The 24,059-nt window shown below is 47.0% G+C and overlaps 1 protein-coding gene across 1 annotated transcript; it reads right to left on the reverse strand.

The window, feature by feature from the left end:
- Positions 1-20,465: 20,465 nt before the first annotated feature.
- On the reverse strand, positions 20,466-23,678 carry LOC122389064. The gene is made up of 2 exons (XM_043380740.1): positions 22,954-23,678; positions 20,466-22,209 (listed from the first exon to the last, which is right to left on the reverse strand). Exons 1-2 carry the CDS (start codon positions 23,279-23,281, stop codon positions 20,576-20,578), a joined length of 1,962 nt encoding a protein of 653 aa, XP_043236675.1. The 5' UTR covers positions 23,282-23,678; the 3' UTR covers positions 20,466-20,575.
- Positions 23,679-24,059: the final 381 nt, after the last annotated feature.

The raw sequence follows: 24,059 nt of genomic DNA on the forward strand, positions 1-24,059 counted from the left end.
CCACTCCCAGGGAGTAGAACAAAGTCAGGACATGATACATGTCTCACCCTCAGAGATGAAAGTCCCCACTCAGAGCCCCCATGGCCTCGGAGGAAGCCCCATTGGGACCAGAGGTGGAAGCATGACAAAGCCTGGTGGCGCTGCTCCATTGAACCCCCTAGCCTCCCCCCACGGAGCCCACATGGATTTTCAGCACACCCAACCACCGAAAGGAAAAAAGGTGACAAACCAGGCTGGGGTGGCATCCCGCCCTCCCACCTAATCTCCCAACTTCTCACGGTTTTGTAGAAGGTAGTTTTATTTCTTTCAAGTCCAGCAGAGTCTAAGTCTAGTGTAAGACTAGATCATATTTTGTTTTTCTTTCCTGGAAGAGTACTCTAATAGTCTGAGAAGACATTCAGTAGAGTCATTGTTTAGTTCCAGAAGATGTTCTTTATTTCGTTTTTCGTTTTGGATCAGTTTTGTCGTCCCATGAAAAGGACGGCTCTTCATCCCAGGATGACGAAGGGCTTGTGTGCGTACATTAATTCCACACTCCTTGTTGTACTGTTTGGCATATGCTCACTCAGTTTAAATGATCTCGCATTGAACCTAATGGAAAAGCTTGCCAAAGTTCAGGAGAGCTTCCTGAATTCCAACCTGACCAGTCCCTGGATATCCTACAGTGGAATTGTAGAGGACTGATAGGAAAATGGGCAGAAGCCAAACAGATGCTGACAGAGGGTTCTTATCATGCAATTTGCCTCCAGGAAACACATTTCATTGTAAATGACAAATACTCTTTCAACCTCCCTCATTACACTTTATTCAATGCGTACTCAGACCAGGGGGGCAGGAGAGGAGGTGTATCCATCTACGTTTCGAATAGATTGCCACATCACCGACTGCCACTGCAAACAACACTACAGGTGCTCGCTTGTGCTATCCGGACCCAAAATAGACGAATCACATTGTGTTCATTGTATTTGCCACCCACAGAACAATTTTCATGTACTGATCTGGCACAGCTGATTGCACAGCTTCCTAAACCGTTCATTCTGTGCACAGACGCGAATAGCAAGCACTGAGAAAAAAATTGACTCCATATGGGTCAAAACTCTTGAAAATGCTCCCCTAAAAACTCCTGAAAACCATCGATAACACCCTTTCCAGCAGAGTTATTGAGTGTGTTCTAGGGTAACTTTGAGCCTTCCTCATTTTGCGAAAGAGTTTTCAAGAGTTCTTAATGGATGACGAAATGACTCCATGTGTGACACCCCATAACTCTGTGACGCAGCTCTCCATTACTCCCGAAAAACTTTTCCCGAACGTTCCGACAGGAGTAAAAGGGGAGTTACGAAGGGGTTTTAGCATACGTCGCGAGGCTGCCGGTGGCCGCCATCTTTTGCGCGTATAGTATACAGCACGTTGTGCGGGGCGGCGGGCGAGGTGTTAGTGAAGAGCGTGTTGCCTTCGACGGACCTGACCTATACAGTGACGGATAATTGGACCTTTCATTGGATTTAAAGGTAAGCTTAGCTGTATTTCTCATCATGCTTTTATAGTGCAAAGTGTTATAATGCTGTGATGAGAACTTATGGTAACCCCATGCTCTTGATGGGCTGGAATGGTCTCAGTAAGGGTAATTGATTTGTTTTGTTCCTGAGTGAGATAAAGATCGGAAACAGCATGCTCTGAGTTTCTTGGTATTGGCAAATGTCATGCATTATTTCCCTCGAATAAATTGGAAAGTAAGTATTACACAAGCTTTAGGTACACGTCATGGATCCTTTGTTATTGTCCGATTGTTTTAATATCCATGTCAATGACAATTATCAAATTTGAATGCTTTCAAAGCAGAGCCAGAAAATTAAACTCTGCCTACCTCTCAGTCTCCTCCCTGATTTCTTCCTTCCATCTTTCCTCGCTTCCTTCCTCACTCCCTCCTTCCCCTCCCCTCTCTCTTCCTTTCTTTCTCCCTCTCTCCCTCCCTCCCTCCCTCCCTCCCTCCCTCCCTCCCTTCCTTCCTTCCTTCCTTCCTTCCTTCCTTCCTTCCTTCCTTCCTTCCTTCCTTCCTTCCTTCCTTCCTTCCTTCCTTCCTTCCTTCCTTCCTTCATCCCTCCCCTCCTTCCCTCTCTCCCTCCTTCATTATTTTCCTCCTTCTCTTTTTTCTTTCTCCCCCATTTCCTCCCACTCAATGTTAAGTGTACGTATAATTTCATGGTTATTAACATTTTGCAGGGGATGAGCTGGAGAGCCTGCAGCGCATCCCGCAAGACACGTCGGAAGCCAACGGAGGCCCGCAAAATATCCATCCCACCATCGTGAAAGAAGAGCTGGACGAAGAAGACGCAGTATTCGTCGAGGCCCAGGAGGTGGTAGCGGCACCACCAGACCAAGCATTCCTGCTGTGGTAGGCCGCCTTTTGGATTTTTTTACATCAAAACTCGCGACCGTGTAGCATATGAAGTGAGATCCCCGGAGAGCGTGCCGCGGCGGGATGTCGAAAACGTTTGTAAATTTTTTAAGCCTCCCACCGCCCCGGACTATGAATACACATTTCTTGAAATATATTTTTTTATCTGTGCTTCGGTACACGAGCTTTGGGTGGTTACGCTATTCGTCCAATATTTATTTTCGGGGGAGGGGAGCTGGAGTGGAGTGATGGGAAGTTTGGGTGAGTCTGATGGGGACTAACTAGAGGTATACCATGAAGCTGTAAACGGAGTTTTGGGGAATAATGGAATGGAGTAATCGGGAGTAATTTTGAGGCAGTGAGAGAGTCATTGAGAGTCATGGAAGGGAGTTTCAGGGAGTATGTTGTTTGTTTTGATAGGGTAAAGGAGAGAAATGAAGAGTTTTCTAAAACGGTAGGGAGAGTTACAGAGAGTTTCTCGAGGGAAGTTTTTGGGTGTAATGGAGAGTTTTGGAGGGGGTGTAATGAGGAGTACCATCTGGGAGTTTTGGGGTGTCGTTTTGGTGAACTCCCCCTGGGGGTGTCATGCGGAGTCAGGATTTTTCTCAGTGAGCATGTGATGTGGGGTTCACAGTGTTGTGACCAAAGAGGAATGATGTGGATGACAGTTATTAATCAATATGACCTACTTGTACTTAATGATGGTCAACCTACCAGGTTTGATGAGTCTACAGGTACCGAATCACACATCGATCTGACTCTAGCCTCCAGTGACATAGGACATCTGCTCGTATGGGACACAGACAAGGATCTGCATTCCAGTGACCACTATCCCATACGGATCCAGTTTAGACCTGCGGTACCTGTTCCAGACCTACCATTCGTCTTTTCTGGGTGGAGTACCAGGAGAGCGGACTGGCCGGCCTTTCGATCTGCATGCACTTTTCGTTTCAAAGACGACATGGGAGTGAATAATTATGCAGCTCTAACTGAAGAGATTATCAATGTGGCCAAACAATTCATTCCTATGAGAAATGCTAACACCAAATACCAGTGCCCTTGGTGGTCACATAAATGTCGGGAGGCAATACAAAATCGCCGACGGGCACAAAATAGGATGCGTCGCGATCCTCACTCTCAGTTCTTGCGGGTAGAATATCGCAGAATCAAAGCACAGACCCGACGGATCCTCAGAGAGGCTCAACAAGCTTCTTGGAGAGAACTTCTATCTCAGTTCAATCATAGAACACCTATGAATCGTTTGTGGGATATTATACGTAAGTTTTCAACTAAGCACAGAGTAGCGAAACCTTTCCCAGTCCTACTCCACAACGGCATTACTGTCGACGATCCTTACGTTGTGGCGAACACCTTTGGGAAATACTTTGAGGAACTCAGCTCTCAATCTAACTATTCTAGGCTCTTTCTGGACAAAGAGCAAGAGATGATGGCGCATCTCCCAGACTTTGGAAGCGATAATCGAGACCTCTACAACAGACCAATTACTATTGAAGAGCTAAGTGAGGCAATAAAGAGCTCGGGTTCCTCATCTGTAGGCCCAGATAAAGTGCATTATGACTTTGTAAGACACATGGATGCTACCCAACTTCACGAGCTACTAAAGGTATTCAATCACATATGGCTGAAAGACACATTCCCGGAGTCGTGGTGCCACTCGTACATTGTGCCAATTGTTAAACCAGGTAAAGACCCTACATTGGTTACATCGTACCGACCGATCCAACTGACATCGTGTCTGTGTAAACTAATGGAGAGGGTTATTGGAAAACGACTGAGTTGGTGTATTGAAAAATATGAGCTGTTGAACAAACATCAGTGCGCATTCCGTACTGGGCGGTCTACTGTAGATCATTTGGTTCGATTGGACTCTCATGTTAGAGACGGCTTTCTTCACCATTCGAGCACCTTGGCGGTATTCCTCGACATTAAGTCTGCTTACAATTTGGTATCACCTACTCTTCTCCTACACCAAATGCACCGCACCGGCTTCCGGGGCCACATGATGCACTTTATTCGTGGCTTTCTGAGCAACAGGACTTTTCAGGTGAGGTGTGGTGTCTTGTCTGATGTATTTACTCAGGAGCATGGCATAGTGCAAGGTGGGGTCATCTCGCCGATACTTTTCAACCTGGCAATTGATTCCTTGATGGATGACATTCCTCAGGGTATATATTATGCTGTATACGCCGACGACGTGACCATCTGGACGCAGGGTAGACGTATCCCAACATTGTTCCACAAAATACAGAGAGCACTGGATCGGATTGGAAACTGGGCTTCCACACACGGATTCACATTTTCACCTACCAAGTCGAAAGCTATATTGTTTCGACGTAGCCTTAAACGTCTTAACCCGGAAGTTCTTCCTGACCTACTCATTGGAGGCGATGCTATCTCCCTGGTCGATCAGGTGAAATACTTGGGAGTTATCCTGGACTCAAAGCTGAACTTGCATGCCCACGTGGAATATACGAAAGGCAGAGCTCAGCAGCGTATTTCCGTGTTGAAATGTGTTGCCGGAAAACGTTACGGTGCGGACCGCATAGTCCTACTGCGCATGTACAAGGCTATTATACGACCTATATTGGAGTATGCATCATGTGTTATTGACGGACCTGGAAACAAAAGAATAGAGTCATTAGAAACCATACAAAATGATGTTTGAGAATCGCATCAGGGGCCATCCGAACGTCTCCAGTACGAGCCTTGCAGGTGGATACGAACGTGCACCCACTTTCTGTCAGAAGGAAAGAACTTCTGGTCAGGTATTTCCTGAAAGTACAGGGTGACCAGAAGCACCCCTGCTACGACCTAATGGACCTGCAAGACATTACTGACCCATACCATGGCTTGTCGGAAAGTTATATGCACAGAATATCAGGATTCCCAATACTTTATAGAGTTAGGAAAGTGCTGAATGAATTGCGTTTCAGACCCCCTCCGGTGACTAAACCCACGAAGTCGACAGCCCCATGGACAAGACATCCGGTCAAAACGCACATGCTTTTGACCCAAGACAAGCGACAAATGACTTTGACTGACATCCAGATGGCCTTCAACGACCTGGTGGAGGACCACCCGGGTTATCGCATCCTATTTACTGATGGGTCCAAAATAGGAGATTCCGCTACCTGTGCTTTCACGATAAATAATGCCTTTTTCTCGTTTAAGCTCCAGGACGGTTTGTCCATATTTACTGCGGAATTGGTGGCTATAAGAGAAGCGATCGGGTATGTTCGCGCAAAAAGCATTCCAAAAGCCCTTATTTGTACGGACTCCTTGTCCGCTATCAGGGCCTTGAAAAATAAAAATGACGATCATCCGATTCTGGAAGCTATTCTAGAACTAAACCACACCAATGTATGTGCTGGCTTAGAATGTACCCTAGTCTGGATACCAGGTCACAGCGGTATTGGTGGCAATGTGAAGGCCGATTACTGGGCCAAAAAGGCACATGATAAACCAAACGTGACAAGGATCGCGGTAGGACCGCGGGAATACATACCTATGGTGAAAGACCGCGTAAGGGAACTCTTTTCGAGGCTGTGGCAAGATTACCGCAACACCCAGTTGAAGGTCATCAAACCGAACATTGGTTTCTGGTCATCATGTGTACGTGAAAACCGCAAGGAAGAGGTTGTACTTTGCCGGCTCAGGATAGGGCATACTGTACTTACTCACTCACACATCATTGACCATGATCCAGCGCCTGTGTGTGAGGTGTGTCGTTGCCAACAAGACGTGGGACACATTCTCCTTGATTGTCGACAATATCGTGTGGAGAGACTGCGTCTGATCTCAGCCTGTAGGACCAGAGGCATCCGCCCTACAGTGGAGAACTTGCTTGGAAATGATTGTGAAGTCCTTGATGCTCTGTTCTTGTATCTTCGACAGTGTAACCTTCTAGATAAGCTGTAACCATACCCGTCTGTGGATCTCCAATGTAGCACTTCTGATTACAGTGTGCACTCAAAAATACTAGTTTTAGGAAATCGAAAGTGATCATTGTCTGTCATTATCTTTCCGGACCGGATAGTGATCGATCGCAAAGTTGTTTGGTCGTCGTCCGTCTGTGTGTTTGTGTATTCATAGTCCTGTCAAAACTGTCTTGTTCACATCTGCGTACTTATGTCTTTAAGCGCTCAATTCCTCTGTGAGACACGGTGCTCTTGCGCACCTGTCTCTAGTCCTTACTACATCTCAACCTTATTATTTACTTACTTATTTTTTGTTGGTTTCTGTTAAGTTGTAACTAGAAATACTGTAGCGTTTGTTTTTCCCATTTTTTGTTTAGCCTTAGAGGCCGCTTATTCCCGCACTTAGTAAGTAGCTCGAATGTAGACGCTAGCATTTCGTAGTTTACCCTCCCGTTGCAAATCGGCCACCTCGCAATATCTCTATCCTGTTTACTCTATACTATTACGTGATATACCTTGCTTAGTACCGCTTAGTACCCCTCTTTCACGGAAAAGGGAAGTGGCAAAGTTAAATGCTATCAACATCTACAAAAACGGAAGAGACTAAAGTTTAACGCTACCAACAAGACCGAGGTGACTAAAGTTTAACGCTACCAACAAGACCGAGTTACAAGACCAAGAACAAGACGATCAGTGAAGTTGGACGCCTGGGTCTCGAGGCTGCGCGTCCTAACCCAGCAAGCAAGCAAGCAATTTTGATTTTGAATGTTTTATCGTTTGGGGCCTTTGATAGTTGATAATATTTGTAAGGACTAATGAATTTAATTCTAAAAACGAATATCTTTTACCAAGAATATTAGAAAAGGTATGTATCAGTATGGTTATCTTGTTCCATGTTGATGTTAGGTTCTTGTTCTGACTCTGGTGAAGGCACTGGTCCATGGATCCCCAGTTCACATCATTTTTAGCAGCTGTAGTAAAAGTGGCTTAGGTTAGCATGAAATTCATTGGTCTACTTACTTCTTATATTCTTAAATATGACCTGAATCTGGTTCCAAAATACAAACTGTGAAGCAAAGTGAAATGACCATGGCATGAGTTTTTTACTTTGCAACACAAGTATGCCCAATTGGAAAGAAACTATTTTCTTTTGCTATACCTACAACTGTACACAATTTTCATAATGAATTTCGGGAACGGGTCCGTCTGGTTCCAACGCTGACTTAGACCGGGTCTGACCGGTTCCAGAAATGTGCCAGTCAGACCGGGTCCGGGTCCGGGTCCCAAAATTTTCCAGTTTTGCCACCTCTAGTCTGCAGTAAGGTAGCTACCCAGCACCGGATATTGTCCCCGCGGGTGTCGAGTCATTGGCACAGCCCTCACTGAAAGAGTTGGAACTACTCGAGGTATCGTAAACGCGTATCCGTGGATGGCGAACCTTAACATAACCTGCCCTGAAGGAGTTGGATCTACTGTTACAACTAGATGGCGTTGTCTCATACAGTTTTGAATTACAACAATTTTTTAACTTTTTTTTGAACCAATGATATGTTGGCACATTGTTTGGCGGTTTTCAAGTGGGGGCGAAAGTACTATTGTTAGGGTGCATCTTCAAAACCTCTGCAATATTCATCAGGGGACGATTGGCAACGCTTTTTCTTCCGAAACTACCAAGTGAGACCATTTTGATTCTTATATAGGTCACGAAAGCAGCGGCAAAACATCTTCTTGATTTCGGGCGGTCTGCATGACTGCCGGCTCCGAAATTTCTATGGGAATTCGATTTGACCTTTCCCACCGATGTGAAACTTTCTCACCGATGTTTTCTAGGTGTGAGACTGCTATAATATAGATATTTTCCCGCAAATATGGTCAAGCGTGGGAGTTTTTTGGTCCTCGTGACTTGGTCGGCGAAGGGTAGGCGTGGAGGGTAACCCCATCTCCTAGGGGTTTGTGGGGCGTTGCTGCCAGGTAGGCGTCGATGAATACCTTTCGATGGAGGGGTCGCGAGCCACTGGTGCGCGAATAGTCGTGGAGGGTTACTACTCTCCAGAGTGAATTGCGAAAGTGTTATGTCCTAAATTGACTCCTGGGAGGGTGGTTAAAAATGGTTGCGGATAGGGGTACCCGCGAGGCACCGGTTTACTCGCCAGTTTTGGGTGAAATTGTTTTCAGTGAGCCGGGCCGGCGGTTTGCGTCCAGCGTCCAAAACTAATCTGGGATGAGTGACACACTTGGTATTGCAACGTACCATTGTAGATATCTCGTTACAAAATGACACAGAAAAACAGGCGAGACAATGTGTTTGATTCTCCAGCGCTGGTGTTAGACTTAATAAAATCCGCTGCACGGTACAAACCGCTGTAGTGTTCCTTTGTTCCAAATGTCACAATGAAGCATTAAACTCCATCATACTTCCTGGACGAGGAGCCACTTATGATGTCAGCGGGGACAGTACCGGCGGATGGTTCGCTGTACGAGCCGCTCCTGGAATGCCCAGTTCAGCGCCCGCCGAGCTCAGCCGCCCGCAGAACCCGTGTGGGTCCGGAGCGCCGTTCATGACCGCCTCGGGCAGCTGTGCAGTGCGTGCTGCTCGGCCGGCAGCCTTCTCAGAACCTTCAGCTCGCCGTTCTCGTCTCTGACGTCATAGGCGCGCGCTGCGTGACGTCAGAGGCGGCGCTGCGCCTGTCGCTGGCGACGGAGCGGGCGGCCGGCGCGCGAGCTCTCCCAGAACGGAGTGCTGAGACGCGTCGTCGTCCGTGTGGCCGCGTCGCGCCGGTGCGTCGCTCGTTTCCTGGTACGGGACGCCGGAGCCGGCCGGGCGCGCTTCAAGGCTCGCTCGTGCCGGCGGGCGGGGAGCGGCCGGCTCACACGCCGAGGTCGGCACAGGCGGGCGACGATCCAGGAAGCGCGCCGCGGCGCCCAGACAGCGACGGACACCTTCGCATCGCGGCGCCCAGACAGCGCACCGCATCCACAGCGCATTCCCGCAGTGTCTTCACAACCGAAACCGCCGAGCAACACTTCGATCTGTAGACTGCTGGAATCCTGGAAGTCCTGGAATCTATATCTAATAAAAGAGATGCAAGTTCCGTGACTTTCATATGAAAAAGCAAAAGACTGTAAACCCATGGTGGTTGTCTCGGCCTTATAAGGCAACTAAAATGAAATGCAAATGAAATAGCATATTGATGTCAAAGCTATGAAAACAGACACGTTTTATAAAAAGGAATAGAAGCATGGCACCAACGGAAAGTACGCACAGTACAAAGCGCAAAAGGACTTACCTATGTTGATGCCGGCATCCGTGAACCTATAGTGGGAGCGAATCAAGGACCCTGCGAGCCTCGTGCTCGTGCCGCCCCTGTGGCAATAGACGTCAGTCGGTATATATGTATATGTTACGGGTCATATGCTAACTTGGGCAGTATGCAAACTGCCCGGGCAGTATGCATACTACCCAACAGCCCGGGCAGGATGCATACCGCCCGGGTAGTATGCATACTACCCGACCCCTTGGGCAGTATGCATACCGCCCGGGCAGTATGCATACCTCCCGGGTAGTATGCATACCACCCACCTTTCTTCTCACGGGCAAGATGTTTACTCGGGCAGTATGTTGACTACACTTCGTGAGGCTTGTTAATGCAATAACTCGCGTATATATGTGAATGACAAACGTTTTAACCTTCCGGGTGGGGGGGGGGACATTTTTTGTCCCCCCTTAGTGTTTTTCGATATATCTCCAGAATTCCGCTGCGCCGATTGCCACCAAACTTTCAGTACCCTCCCGGGATCGTAGCTATTACACATTGTGACCAAAATTTTTCCCAAGGCTATGATAGGTTGGCCGCTAGTGACGTCGGAGTGACGTCATTTCTGCCATTTTCGACCCAAAAAAGGTTTCGCGGGAAGAGCTGTCAGGCCTACAGCTTTATAGATACAGAAAATGTTTAAGAATAGGTATAAAAGGTGTCGAATTAGAGGGCTACAAAACTGCTATTTCGGATTGTTTTAAATTTTTAGATTTTGACCCCCCCCCCCCAAATCAAAAAAGTAATTTTTTGAATATAATAGGCAAAAAATCCAAAAAGTTTTTTATGAATTTCGAAAAAACGGAAAATATGTGATAGTCCCTACCGCCTTCTATCCACATACCAAATTTGAGATTGATTCCTCTTTTTTGGCAAAGTTATAGCGAAAAAAGAACTGATCAAAATTGATGACGTCAAATTTTGTCGTCGTCGTTTCATTTTACTCTGTTCACGCTTCACAATGACAATGACTTGTTGGCCACTGGTTATTCAACAATGGATTTGGGAAAAAGTAATCTCAACACTTTATTCCAATCCTCATTCCATCCTACGATCGATCAATCACGTTTGAAGACAAAAATTCTTCTCGGTCGATCTATTGTTATCTAGAGAGCCATTTATATTCTTAATGTGGACATGGATTACACAACTTTAAGTCGGAAAGCGGGCAGTATGCAAACTGCCCAAGCTTTTGGGCGGTATGCATACTGCCCAAGGGGTCGGGTAGTATGCATACTACCCGGGCGGTATGCATACTGCCCGGGCTGTTGGGTAGTATGCATACTGCCCGGGAAGTTTGCATACTGCCCAAGTTAGCATATGACCCGTAACATATATACGGTTGTTGACTAAGGCCTTCGCTTCGGCAGCTTTCTCGCTGAGCACATATGTTACAAGTTCTAACTCTAAATATGCAATCAGTTTCAAGTTTCAACACATTTTGAACCGGCACCAAATTGATGCTGGTTCAGTTTTCGAACCTGTGTCTGCATTTAGAGAGCTGAGATATCGTTGTTTAAATCAGGCAACACAGCTGATAACCTTAAACATGCACTCTACAAACTAACAAAACAAATGCATTTTTTCATGCTGCTGTCATGACTAACACCCACTTTTAAGAGGCATAAAAATGTCGACAAAAAGACAAGGTATGATCGCTGGCAGATTAATCATAATGCGCACAGTCCTCAGTGTTTAAACGAGACGGGGTAAATGTTCCACTTCGGACTGCAGAGATAAGTTGTGTTACTTTTGATTTTCAATAACAGATAGCTACTTGCAGTCCGTTGACCTCCTGCAGAGCCGATATAGACCCCACTGACCAAACGCCGTGCTGGCTGGCTGCAACATATAAGTCAGCTGACACCGTTCCTGGCCGCAGTCTCAGTCAGTTGGCCCCGTTGGCCGGTGCTAGCCGCACGCACAGTTGTTGATTGGTGGTTTCTGAAAAAGCCGTGGCTGAAAAGAGGGCTGAGGGCTAGTAAGTGAATGGCAGAGAAAGATGGAGAGAGAACAATGCTATTTAATGAATCATCGAGCACAGAATTAGACTAAACTTGAAAAGTGTTTGATCCATACCTGCCTACAAAGCGGCAGCTATTTTGATTTTGTGAGGATACTAAATGGTCCTTTGGTCTTAGCGATCCCTGCGAGATCAATGAATATAAGAATAGACAATTAGACCGAAACGCCCAGCTAGCCCGGCGATCGTCGCGCCTTTATAGGCGCACGGCAGACCAAACAGCTTGCTCCAAAGCCTTGGAAATGGCCGTCCATTCCTTAGTCGTCCGCTCGTCTGTTTTCGGATGTCCCCCTTAATTGGCAAGGAAATGGGTGGGTCAAAAGAAGCAGTACGTAAAGAGAGACAAGGGACGAAATAGGCTGAAAAGAAACGGGAAGATACTCTGCAGTGCTGCGTAGTTTGTATACCATGCCGCGAGCGTCTGTTACGAAACATGCTACAGTACATTCACGCCTTCGAAGCCCCGATCTACCTCTCTCCCTCGTCACCCGTCGACTCCTGCACATCACCCGGCAGTAATATGTTACCCCACCGACTCCTGCAGAGCACCCGGCAGTCACCTGTTACCCCACCGGCTGCCGCACATCACCCAGCAGTCACCTGTTACCCCACCGGCCGCTACACACCGCCCGGCAGTCACCTGTTACCCCACCGGCTGCCGCCCGGTCAGCTATTGCCTCTCACCAGGCAGAGGCAGTGAGCGGCTCCGCTGCTCCCCCTCTCCCCTCCGTCTGGTTTATGAACCCGTCCCAGGAGCCGGTGTATTAGATGAACCGGTGCTCAGAGAGTCGACCAGGGGCCGCTGTCCGAGCGGCGGAGCAGCAGAAGGCTCCCGATGCGCTCCAAACAGCGAACGTGACGGCACGACTGCTTGAACGTGCGTGACGTGACGTGGCACGGTACGTGGGCGGACGTGGTCACGGCGAGACCGAATCGAACGTCACGGCGGAACGGGACGTAATGGCGAAGCTGTCGGCTCTAAGTTGGTGACCAGTCAGCTCGCTGTGCCGTCCGACAGTCACGGCCGACAGTTCGACAGTCACGGACCGGCAGTCACGGACCGACAGTCCGACAGTCACGGCCGACAGAGGCGACAGTCCAACAGTCACGGCCGACAGTCCGACAGTCACGTACCGACAGTCCGATCGTTACAGACCGACAGTCACGGCCGACAGTCCAACAGTCATGGGCCGGCAGTCCGACAGTCACGGACCGACAGTCACGGACCGACAGTCACGGCCGACAGTCCGACAGTCACGGGCCGGCAGTCCGACACAGCCTCGGACTCGGGACTGCTGAGCCATGCCCGTCAGCCAGCAGCTGAGGCATTCGATCGAACCGGGTTCATCAGTGGCTCCTAGAGGTCTGCACCGGCCGGCTGTAGCCGCGGCTGGCTGCAGCCCCACGGCTATGGGCCGGGGCGGCTGCAAATATCTCCAAGAACACGGCTACGGCTGTGGCCACGGCTGTGAGATTTCAAGCTCAATCTTAAGAACTCAAATATAAAATTTTAAATCCTTAATCTTACATTCTGATAAGCAGTCTAGCCTGTAAAAATCATGCAAAGGATGCCCAGCAACATTGAAAGTGGTGAAGCCTTTGAAAACCTGTAATGGTTTTACCATGGATAACTATATAGTTAGTAGTAATCCATGGTTTTACCATTTGCTGTAGGGGAGTTTGCACTCTGGTACAGAATACTAATTATAGGTACCGATTGTTCCTTCATCATCATTCTGGTCATTAGGAGAGCACCTTACAGCTATTGAAGACGAGCGTTCAATAATTCTTTCAGGTAATAGAAAAAGAAATCACGTCTAGGTAAAGGCAGGTAAAGGCTTCATAAAATATTATCTAAAATAACTCTTAGATGTATTTCTGGATTTTCGGCAAGTCCAATTACATAATATAAAACTGGCGCTTTATGTTCTAACTGGTGTGTGAGTGACCGCTAACAGAAAATGCTGATCAACGAAGCCAATGGAATTAGATTATAAGTGAGCATGAACTTTACTTACGGTTAATTCACATGATGGTGAAAACCCTGAACACGTAATTCACATGGCGGTGAAAACCCTGAACACAATATTTCTTACGCGAGCTGTTGACTTTGCTAATAAAATGACGTCTTCTTCTGAAAATGTAAAATTTTTGATAACAAATCTTTGTTTGAGAGCAAGTTTTTTTACTGTATAGCATTATTATTTATTAATTATAATCCTAATGGCTGTTTATAGTGAAAAAAACAATTTTTTGCCACTTCTTTGCTATTGACGTCATTAAAAGCTCAAGTAAAATTTTGATTGAAAGAGGCAATTGTGGCTCGCACGTCATTGGGGATTTGAGCGAAGATCATTATTTGGAAAAATCAAAATAGATGAATGTTTTTCTTTTTTTAGATGCTCACTAGTGTTTTGATGCCTTGCATATCAAATTAGTTTGAGACTTGCTCAGAAGGCTGCTTCAAGCCTGGCATATCACACCCCAGAAAATATGCAAGGTAAGAAAGAAGCAAGAGTTTTGACTAGACAATCACTGTTTGACAGTCCATCAACTTCAGTTTCATTTTCCATACCTAACATTGATAATGAAAAGCATCAGGGTCTGTTGTTCTGTCCCAAGGCGTTCTGTCCCACAACCATGCTTCAGGATTTGGCATTAGATGTCTACACTGCTATAGTGCTTCTATTCTGGTTCGTTGTTTATGTTTTCTGTTGATGTAGGTGCCTACCTACCCATCTTTCTTAACCCCTTGCAAGGGCTTGTGTAGGCATGCGATGCGCATCAGGCTTCAGGCCTTCGGCCTAAAGCCAGATACACAACCACTCAACCTATGATGCTTCATGAGCTTGAGAATCTATAGCCCATTGCAATGTGCTTTTGGCTACCTATATGTTTCAACTAAAAACAACTTATTATATACTATTTGGTTGCATTTCATTGAAAGTATCCACGGCCGGCTGACGGCTGGCTGCCCACAGTTTGCCACGGCTGTGGGCGGCTGTGGCTGTGGAGCCACGGCTGCGGGGCGGCTAGGCTGTGGAAAATTGCAGCCGTGCAGAACTCTAGTGGCTCCAGGAACTGGTCTGGGTCCACTGGACAGCGGATGTTGACCGACAGATACTGAACTGCTGACTGCGGAATGCTGACTGCTGACTGCTGACCGCTGCGCTGGCCGCTGATTGCTGACTAACTGAAAACTCACCTCTTACTGCCCACTGACGCTGAGCGTTCTTGACAGACTTACCGGCCAGGGCGTCTCGCTGATTGACGGGTCATTAACCCGCTGACCCTGACCTCTGGGTACCACCTCTGACCTCTAATCCTACCCAATCCACAGGCCACAGCGCCCGTTAACCCCGGCGCATTAACCGCTGGCCACCAAGCGGTGACGGTAGACTGGTGACCCCCTTTTGCGCGCGGTCCCTCTGATTCTGGGGCGTCGAGCCAGGCCACAGAGCCGTCCCATGGACCCGTCAGTCCCACCCGACACTCAATAAAGCCGGACGGGAACGACAGGCCGTCGGGCGGCGATGGACCACGTCGGCACCTCTGTGTACCTCGTCGGGGTGTAAACAATGACGTCTGTGCAGGTCAACTCGCCTGGCGTTTATTTTGTCCTGAAATTTACAAGAGTATCTATGGACTCCAGTGTGGTCTCACTCGACGATGAGTCTGTTTTAGATATCCTCCTGTGCTCTAGCTTAGCGCGAGGCACCCATCTCAGCATGAGAAACAATGCTTGAGTTGGATTCACCATGTAAATGCAATGCTGCTTCATACAATGCTTCTCTTGGAGAATGTTCGCCAAGCTCTTTTCACGGCAATCCAAAATATCTATGCACATGAGAAGTATGCGCATCTGGCTGACCTTATCCTCACTTCTGTATGGAAATATGAAATTGCCAAAATAAATTACTGTATTAAAAATCGAGATATTTCGAGCACAGCTCTTCGTCGGTCGATTGTAATTATTTACACACATAACAGGCACACAATGTCGAATTCGTCTCAAGTTCTTCAGTAATGTCGCAGTAAGAAATTTAAATACACAGATCCCGTGCAAATTGATCACCCTAGTTCCTACCTTAAAAATATATCTACACATAATTCCCCAGTTAAACTAGCAGTACATATATAGGTATCTTTCAAGAACCAATTCACACACATTTATATACATTATTTTGGAAGAAGCTGCCATGATGTAGTGTTATCGTTAATTTTGGGCCTGGCGTCTCGGATGAAGATGGATTCAGCGATTCTTCTATCCGCTTCGTCTTTGCATACACGCAGGATTTTGGCCGTCACCGAGATGTCGCGTCGATCCATCTCAGGGTGCTTATGCAGCGCATGCTCTCCTAGGGGAGTGTCCTCTTCTCTGTTAATGCCGTTCCTCCGATGCTCGTTGTAGCGGAGTCTAACTGGCCTGCTCGTTTCTCCGATGTAGGTGTCGCCGCAGTGACTGCAGGTAAGTTCATATACCACGTTTTTGGTCGTGCACTTGGACTGTAGCCCCGCCTGGCATGAATGACAGCACCTTCGTCCCGAGGGGCAGGGGGCTGGGTTCAGTCGTGTCTTGACCAGTCGTTTCTTCAGGGTGTTGTTGGTGGTCCATGCTATCTCCACTGGTAATCCAGAGTTGATTGCAACCTTCTTCACCTGAGCAGCCACCTTGTCATTAACGAAGGGCAGTCGGATATATGTGCCTTGCTTCTTCTTGTTCTGTTGTCGCTGATCTGGCCGTTCCCGTCGTTCTCTTCCTCTGTCTCTGCTTCTCTCCTCATGTTTCTTCATTTCCCTCCAACTGTACTCCTTGATCATCTTCATCGGATATCCATTACTGACAAACAGATGACGTATCTTCTCGAGCCCTCTTTTTCTTGCCGCTGTGTCTGAGCCAAGACGGATCGCCCTAGTGATCTGTGATGTGAGCACAGCCTTCTTTGTAGACCTGGCATGTGCCGAGTCATACGGCAGAATGATCGGTGCCGCCATGGGCTTGAAATACAGCTCCGTGCTGTATGAGCCGTCCTGTCGCACGCTCATACAGCACATATATCCGAAGGCACATATATCCGACTGCCCTTCGTTAATGACAAGGTGGCTGCTCAGGTGAAGAAGGTTGCAATCAACTCTGGATTACCAGTGGAGATAGCATGGACCACCAACAACACCCTGAAGAAACGACTGGTCAAGACACGACTGAACCCAGCCCCCTGCCCCTCGGGACGAAGGTGCTGTCATTCATGCCAGGCGGGGCTACAGTCCAAGTGCACGACCAAAAACGTGGTATATGAACTTACCTGCAGTCACTGCGGCGACACCTACATCGGAGAAACGAGCAGGCCAGTTAGACTCCGCTACAACGAGCATCGGAGGAACGGCATTAACAGAGAAGAGGACACTCCCCTAGGAGAGCATGCGCTGCATAAGCACCCTGAGATGGATCGACGCGACATCTCGGTGACGGCCAAAATCCTGCGTGTATGCAAAGACGAAGCGGATAGAAGAATCGCTGAATCCATCTTCATCCGAGACGCCAGGCCCAAAATTAACGATAACACTACATCATGGCAGCTTCTTCCAAAATAATGTATATAAATGTGTGTGAATTGGTTCTTGAAAGATACCTATATATGTACTGCTAGTTTAACTGGGGAATTATGTGTAGATATATTTTTAAGGTAGGAACTAGGGTGATCAATTTGCACGGGATCTGTGTATTTAAATTTCTTACTGCGACATTACTGAAGAACTTGAGACGAATTCGACATTGTGTGCCTGTTATGTGTGTAAATAATTACAATCGACCGACGAAGAGCTGTGCTCGAAATATCTCGATTTTTAATACAGTAATTTATTTTGGCAATTTCATATTTCCATACAGAAGTGAGGATAAGGTCAGCCAGATGCGCATACTTCTCATGATGATATTCCTCAGAACGCTTAACCACTTACGATATCTATGCACAGCTGAATTGCTTAAACTCAAATGGATTTCCGGCTCTAAAAGCTAGTTAAGAGTAAACGTCTGTCTATAACATTTTGACATGAACTGCACCCAGCCCTGCCTTGTCGATTGTCACAAAAACCCTGTCGACATACCATAAAGATCATATATATCACGGAGCTTGTCATATATAAATTAGCCTCAAATCGCACTTCCCATGCTGTTGAAATGTCACAGCTGTCATTTATGACAGACGCCTGCGTCGTGTCATATTCCGAATCGAGTGCGATGTAGCACTTTTTGACCCATGAACACGGTACTTGCAGACCTTCAAACAGTTTCCCCGTCGTATAGTTTCGGTCTGTCAGTTTGGCCCGGTGGCGATGCGCGGCCTTCCACGGTCTGCGTTCGGTCGGCCGTTGGCAGCTGAGTGGCCTTCCCGACTCTTCCGGGCTGGAGTTCACACCACGCGCCGTGAGCCGGGTGCCGGCGAGGCCGTCGCCGCCACACCGACTCTGAACACCGACGGCTCTCGGAGGAAACCTTACTCGTCACTCGTGTACGCCTCCAGTGTTTTATTGTGTTTCAACCAGGGTTGTATACGACTCAATCAATAGCAATCAATTCAATCACGACAAATTTGGGAAACCAATCAAATCAATCAAGTCAGTGCAGTTTTCGGGAATTGATTCAATCGACTCAAACGCGACAATGAAAGGAATCAATCAACTCAATCAAACGACTGAAACCAAGACATACATTAGGTTTTTTGCCCCACCAACTTGGAAAAGTGTCCATAGCAGTCTGGTGCATACCTACCTACCTACCTACCTACCTACAGAAGAAACATAAAAATATTGTCATTTAAAATCATAAATTGCCATGCCATTCAAAGATTCTATGTAATAAGGAAGGATACCTAGTGATGGACAGGTGGATCATGATATTGAGGTTCAATGGGTAGAATTGGAGCAGAAGTTTCATTTAATGGGTGCAAAATAACCCAGTAGTTGACTCGCCCCTTAACCCTTCCGCCCCTTAACCTTTCACCTAAAAGTTGTCACTTTAATTTTGGCCATATTCCAGCTAAGTCATCAGGCCATCTACCCCATGTAAAGCCCCTGTCTGTCTCTTATGTGAGTTATGCGGAGCTCTTCTGAAATGAACCCTAAACATAATGAACCTGGCTAGGTTTCATGCCACACTGACACCATATGAAAGTGTTGAAAATGTGCTACAAATTTGACAACTTCATTTGGTATGCTTTATGAAGACAGCAGGAAAGCAGGTAGGTACCTACTTACCTGCCTAGATGTGTCTCTGGCTACCAACAGTACCAACGAAGGTAGATAGGTTATATGTGAAGAATTCAAAACATTTTATTGCAATACAATTTGAAACTGTTAGGACTGGGGGATAGGGATGAGGATTAAAAATATATTTAAAAGGAAATGGAGAGGACTGGGACTCTGGAACCACAGGATAGGAGAAAGCAGTGCTGCCAGATGGTCAGGTAGAAAATCCTCCAGCGTCCGCGCTGAAATCCTCCAGATTCCTCCAGATTCTATAGTCGATCCACCGGTAACTTACCGAACATAAAAATCAGACCGTCATTAACCCGCGCCCTGGTGTGGGTCTGAGCCACCTTCGCCCTGGTGGGGGGGGGGCCAAAATGACCCCCCCCCGTCTAACTCGAAAACGAAGAGGGCTAGGAAGACGCGGAAAAAAGCAAACGAAAGCCCATAACAAGTACGTTCGAAAGTATTTCGGTCATTTTTTCGCTAAGGTCAATATTGAGGTCGCTAGAGGTCATCATAGGTCAAATTTCAGTGTTTTCGGTGTTGCCGGACATATTCCGCTGTAGCTCGGAAACTAGAAGAGCTAGAGAGCCGCGGAAAAAAGCAATCGATAGCTCTTTTCAAGCTCTTTCGCCAAGGTTCGTCAGATTTGACCTCAGCTCAACGGTTTGGCCTACAGAGGTCATGCAAGGTCAACTTGGCAAATTTCGTTGAAAATGTTTTTAACTATAGCATGCATTCACGAGAAAATAGAGAAACGATTCATGCACCATCGTGCTTGGCTCGTCGAGACGCGTCGAATGATATATAGTTTGACCTCGAAAGGTCATTTTGAAAATTTGACCTCAGGTCAAGGTCATGACCTTACCGAAATAGGTCATGCTGCATATCATTCGATCCGCATTGACGAGACAAACACGATAAACGTCGAACGGAGTCTCTATCTCTATTCAATAACAAGTAAGTGCAGAAAAACCGCTGGTGACCTCTGGTGACCAGGGAGATGACCTAGCGTGACCTCAGCGAGGTCACAAGCAAATGGTTTCACATGGGCTGTGATTTGCTGACCCAAGACACTTCAATAACGAAATATAGGAACAATCACGCCCGATTTAGCTGAAAAACAACTACTTTTCGATTCTCCCATTGACTTATAATGGGGAGCAGCGATGACCTGACCTGACCTTAGGTCACATTTATAAAAAATCCGAGATAGCCATTTTGTAGAGCTGGGTGACATCTTCAAGTACTGTAAATTTTACATCGATCGGATAAAAGCTGTGCCTTTGAGAGAGCTTTGAACTTTTTTAGAGGTGGTGTCAGTTTTGGTGACCTTGTGACCTGACCTGACCTGACCCGAACCCCCCAAAAAAGGACATGATGTAAAAATGTTGAATAAACAGCTATACAAAGTTTCAGGGCGCTAACTCAAGTGGTTTCTGAGTTATCGCTGAAAAACCACAGGGGGGGGCCAAAATGGCCCCCCCCCCACCAGGGCGAAGGTTAACACGGGGCATTAATACAGATGCATTCCAATTTTCTTAATCATATATCACACTAGCAATGCTCTTTCGCAGCCATCGAACTGTCGTTACAAAATGTCAGACTGAACCATGGGTGCGCATAGGCGCATATATTTACCATACCTACTTATAGCTCACAGACCCTCTGGCCACTCACAGGAATAAATAACATCGCTGCGGAAGGCTGCCAGCATCCGGTCAGAAACCTCGTAAGTCACACATGACTGACGGAAGTTGGCTAGGTATGATCGCACAGTCAATATCGCCTCAAGCATGTCAATGCCCATCGCATTTCGCTGTTTGCACTTAACTACATTCATAACAGAAAACAGACGCTCCACCGATGCATTTGAGACAGGCGTGCTCAAAATTGCCATCGCCAAATCAGACACGTGCTGGTATTTCTTTTCACCATTGGCCATGCATATTTCACTCATGTCTGCCCAAAACTGCTCGCGATCCTGGCCCGCGCCATCCTGGGTCAGCTCGTCGCGGTGCAGTGCGACCCACTCCCTCTCAACCTCATCTGGATCTCCCGATATCGTTGAAAATCTGGCAGCGATACCCGAGATGGAACGCCTCGGTCCAGCATCGGGTCCCACCGACAGTCGGGTCAAATCGGACAGCATTGCCACGTTGTCCGGAAGCCGTTTCTGAACCTGCTCTGCCAGGGCGACTAAAAACTCGCGGCACTTTTCACGAACAATCACACCTTGTGCATCTGAAACCTTCCCCTCCTCTATATGATACGTATGTCCGAGGAACACTGCTCGGGCTGGAATGAGGTTCGCACGTATATCAAGTCCTGGCAGCTGGTCAGCAGATGTACCTTTCAGTGTTGCCGGCATCACAATTTGTTGGAGCAAGTCCTGCACAAATGACTGCAAGTCTTTGTGAATCACACAAGGATCGGGGTTTACGCTCTGAAACACTCTGTTCAGACGGTCGATAGCCTTCAGCTGTGACGACATGAAGGTCAGGTAAAGATGGTTTTGCGGGTCGTTGTACATGTTATACAACACCTCTGCCTGATAGCACCTATCCCGGTCTTTCGCGAGTTGAAATATCATTTTCAACTCGTGGTACTGATCCAAAATGGTGCTCACCGCTTTCCCACGACTTAGCCACCTTGTCTCTGCCACCTTAGGGATTTTGATGTTGTTCTCTCCGGGATTGAGAGTCTTAAAGACTTGTTCGTACTCCCTTTGACGTTTTGGGCTTAGAGCGAACCAATTGTGCGTCTCTCGAATGAGATAGTCCAGATGCCGGGGAAGCACGGCACACGCATGACTAGCTGCCAAGTTCAGAGAGTGACACAAACATCGGACTACCATGAGGTGAGGGACCTTATCCTTCAACAGAGTACTGACAGAATGATGCCGACCTACCATACTACTCGCCCCATCAACACCGATCCCAACGAGCCTATGCACTGGGAGACCGTCCTTCTCGAGTGCGTCGAGCACCGCCTGCGTGATGGCATCCGCCGTCACCGACTCCAGTTTAATCAGGCGATACAGGGTGGTTATCACGCGCTTATGACGCCTGCTAAAATAGCGGACCATCACACCCAAACACTGGCAATCCGAAACATCTGTAGACTCATCTATAACCAGGCTGAAGAAGGATCCCTTCATGTCTTGAAGGAGTTCATCGTGAAGGACCGGTCCCAGGATGTGCTTGATGATGCCGGAACACTTAGTGCGATGAAGGCGTAGGTCCTTCAGGATCGCGGATTTGGGGTCCACACGTTTCGACAGGACCTCACCTTAGCAAAGGACGGGGAATAAGGATATGTCAGCGGGAGAAATGAGTGATGCTGAACAGTTGGGAGGAGGGAGAGAATGTTATATTATAAAACATTTGAACCTTGCGTTTTTGAAAACACAACTGTACTCCAAATCACCCAGAGCCACTCATATTACCAAATGAACGTATGCATTTTTATGACCGGTTTATGCACATATAGGTAGGCATCGTCGACAAATATGTAGACATATAGGCATTGAAAAATCAAGGTGGCTAAGGAATTATCTTCTATGAGCTGTTTTTATTATTGAAATCTTACGAGAATGCGTCAAAACTGACATGGGAAAATATCATACGTACGAACAGAAGAAACGCATTTTAACCCTACTCCATTTACATTAAATCAGACTTGAAATGACAGGAAAGGAATCAGGAAGATTCCATTACTCCGGAGCTAGATTGAGAGGCAAAATAACCACGATTTTACCTAACTCATATTAATCCGACATGCAACGTCAAATAAATTGAACTCACGGTAAATTTTGCGAAAAATTAAGTAGGTATAGTCTGATTTTTTAAGCCTGAATATCCATTTAAAGTACCAAAATCAAATTATCACGCGCTGTCGGCTATATTTAACATTGGCGCTGTTATTAAAAAGTCAAGAAATTAGTCAATTTTGGTACTTCGAGCGCAGATGACGATGGTCAGGCTGAAAAGATCAGGGTATAGTAACTAATACCTGGCACGGATCCAGACTCACCGAGATGGTCCACCGATGCGTTCGATCCATGCTCAGCAATGTGTAGAGCCAAATGCAGCTCCGCCCGTTTCACCGACTCCACATGGCTTGACGTGGCAGCTGGGAAACACTGATTTATTCTGGCTGACTTAACACCCACAGCGCTTTTCTTGTGCTTTGCAGACTTAGCATGGTCTTCGAGATCTTTGTGCTTCGCCATGTGCGTCGATCCACACCATTTGCACCGCGCACGAGAGCTGTCGCCCTCAACTGGTGCCAACCAACCGCGGAGAGCAGGCTCTTTCTCCCAATCCGATTTGTACCGTTGTGTGTACTGGTGTTTTCCCATGCTTGAAAATGATCACAATTCGGTAGGTACAAATAAAAATAAGGCAAATTACTCGCAACACGACATCTCACATCACATCACAACCGGAAAGAAGGAATTTGTAAAGTGTAAACAAAACGATTCAAATCGTCAAAACAAGCAGAAACAATATTCAAGAATTCCTAAGATAAATAAGTAAAACACAATGATAAAGGCAAATAGGTTGTTGTGAATGATTATGAACACTTTTTTGTGTGTGTAATTTATTATATGTAAACATTATTCAGGATCATGCAATTTTCCCCTTTTTTTAAAGTGTCATTTTATTGGTAACATAAATCCTCCAGATTTTCCTCCAGAAAGTGAAATCCTCCAGATTGAAAATTCACCCTCGGAGTCACGCTCTAAATCCTCCAGATTTGCGGAAATCCTCCGAATCTGGCAGCACTGGGAGAAAGGCACAGTGTATATAAATACAGTGGCGGCAAATGCGCTTGGTCACGTGACCAAATCTGCACGTGCGGTTGTGGCGAGGGCACTTCCCGAAACTCTGGTGCCAACGGCCTCGCGGCGCCCATAGAGAATACATGGGACCTTTTCTTTTCAGACCTATCGTGTCTAAACCAAGCCATTTAGTGCAAGGATACGACTGGTTTGAGATTCAGTAGTCTTTTGGCTATAAGTCGGCTTAAGAAACGTATTTTTATCGGCAAAATTCGCAAAGTACCAGGTGGTTTTCCGATGCCCTGCACGCCTCCTAACCCCCGGCGGCCGACCGGAGGAGTCAGTAGCGCTCGTC

Source organism: Amphibalanus amphitrite, unplaced genomic scaffold (genome assembly GCF_019059575.1).
Source record: "Amphibalanus amphitrite isolate SeventyFive unplaced genomic scaffold, NRLGWU_Aamphi_draft 000019F_arrow, whole genome shotgun sequence".
Classification (NCBI taxonomy): Eukaryota; Metazoa; Arthropoda; class Thecostraca; order Balanomorpha; family Balanidae; genus Amphibalanus; species Amphibalanus amphitrite.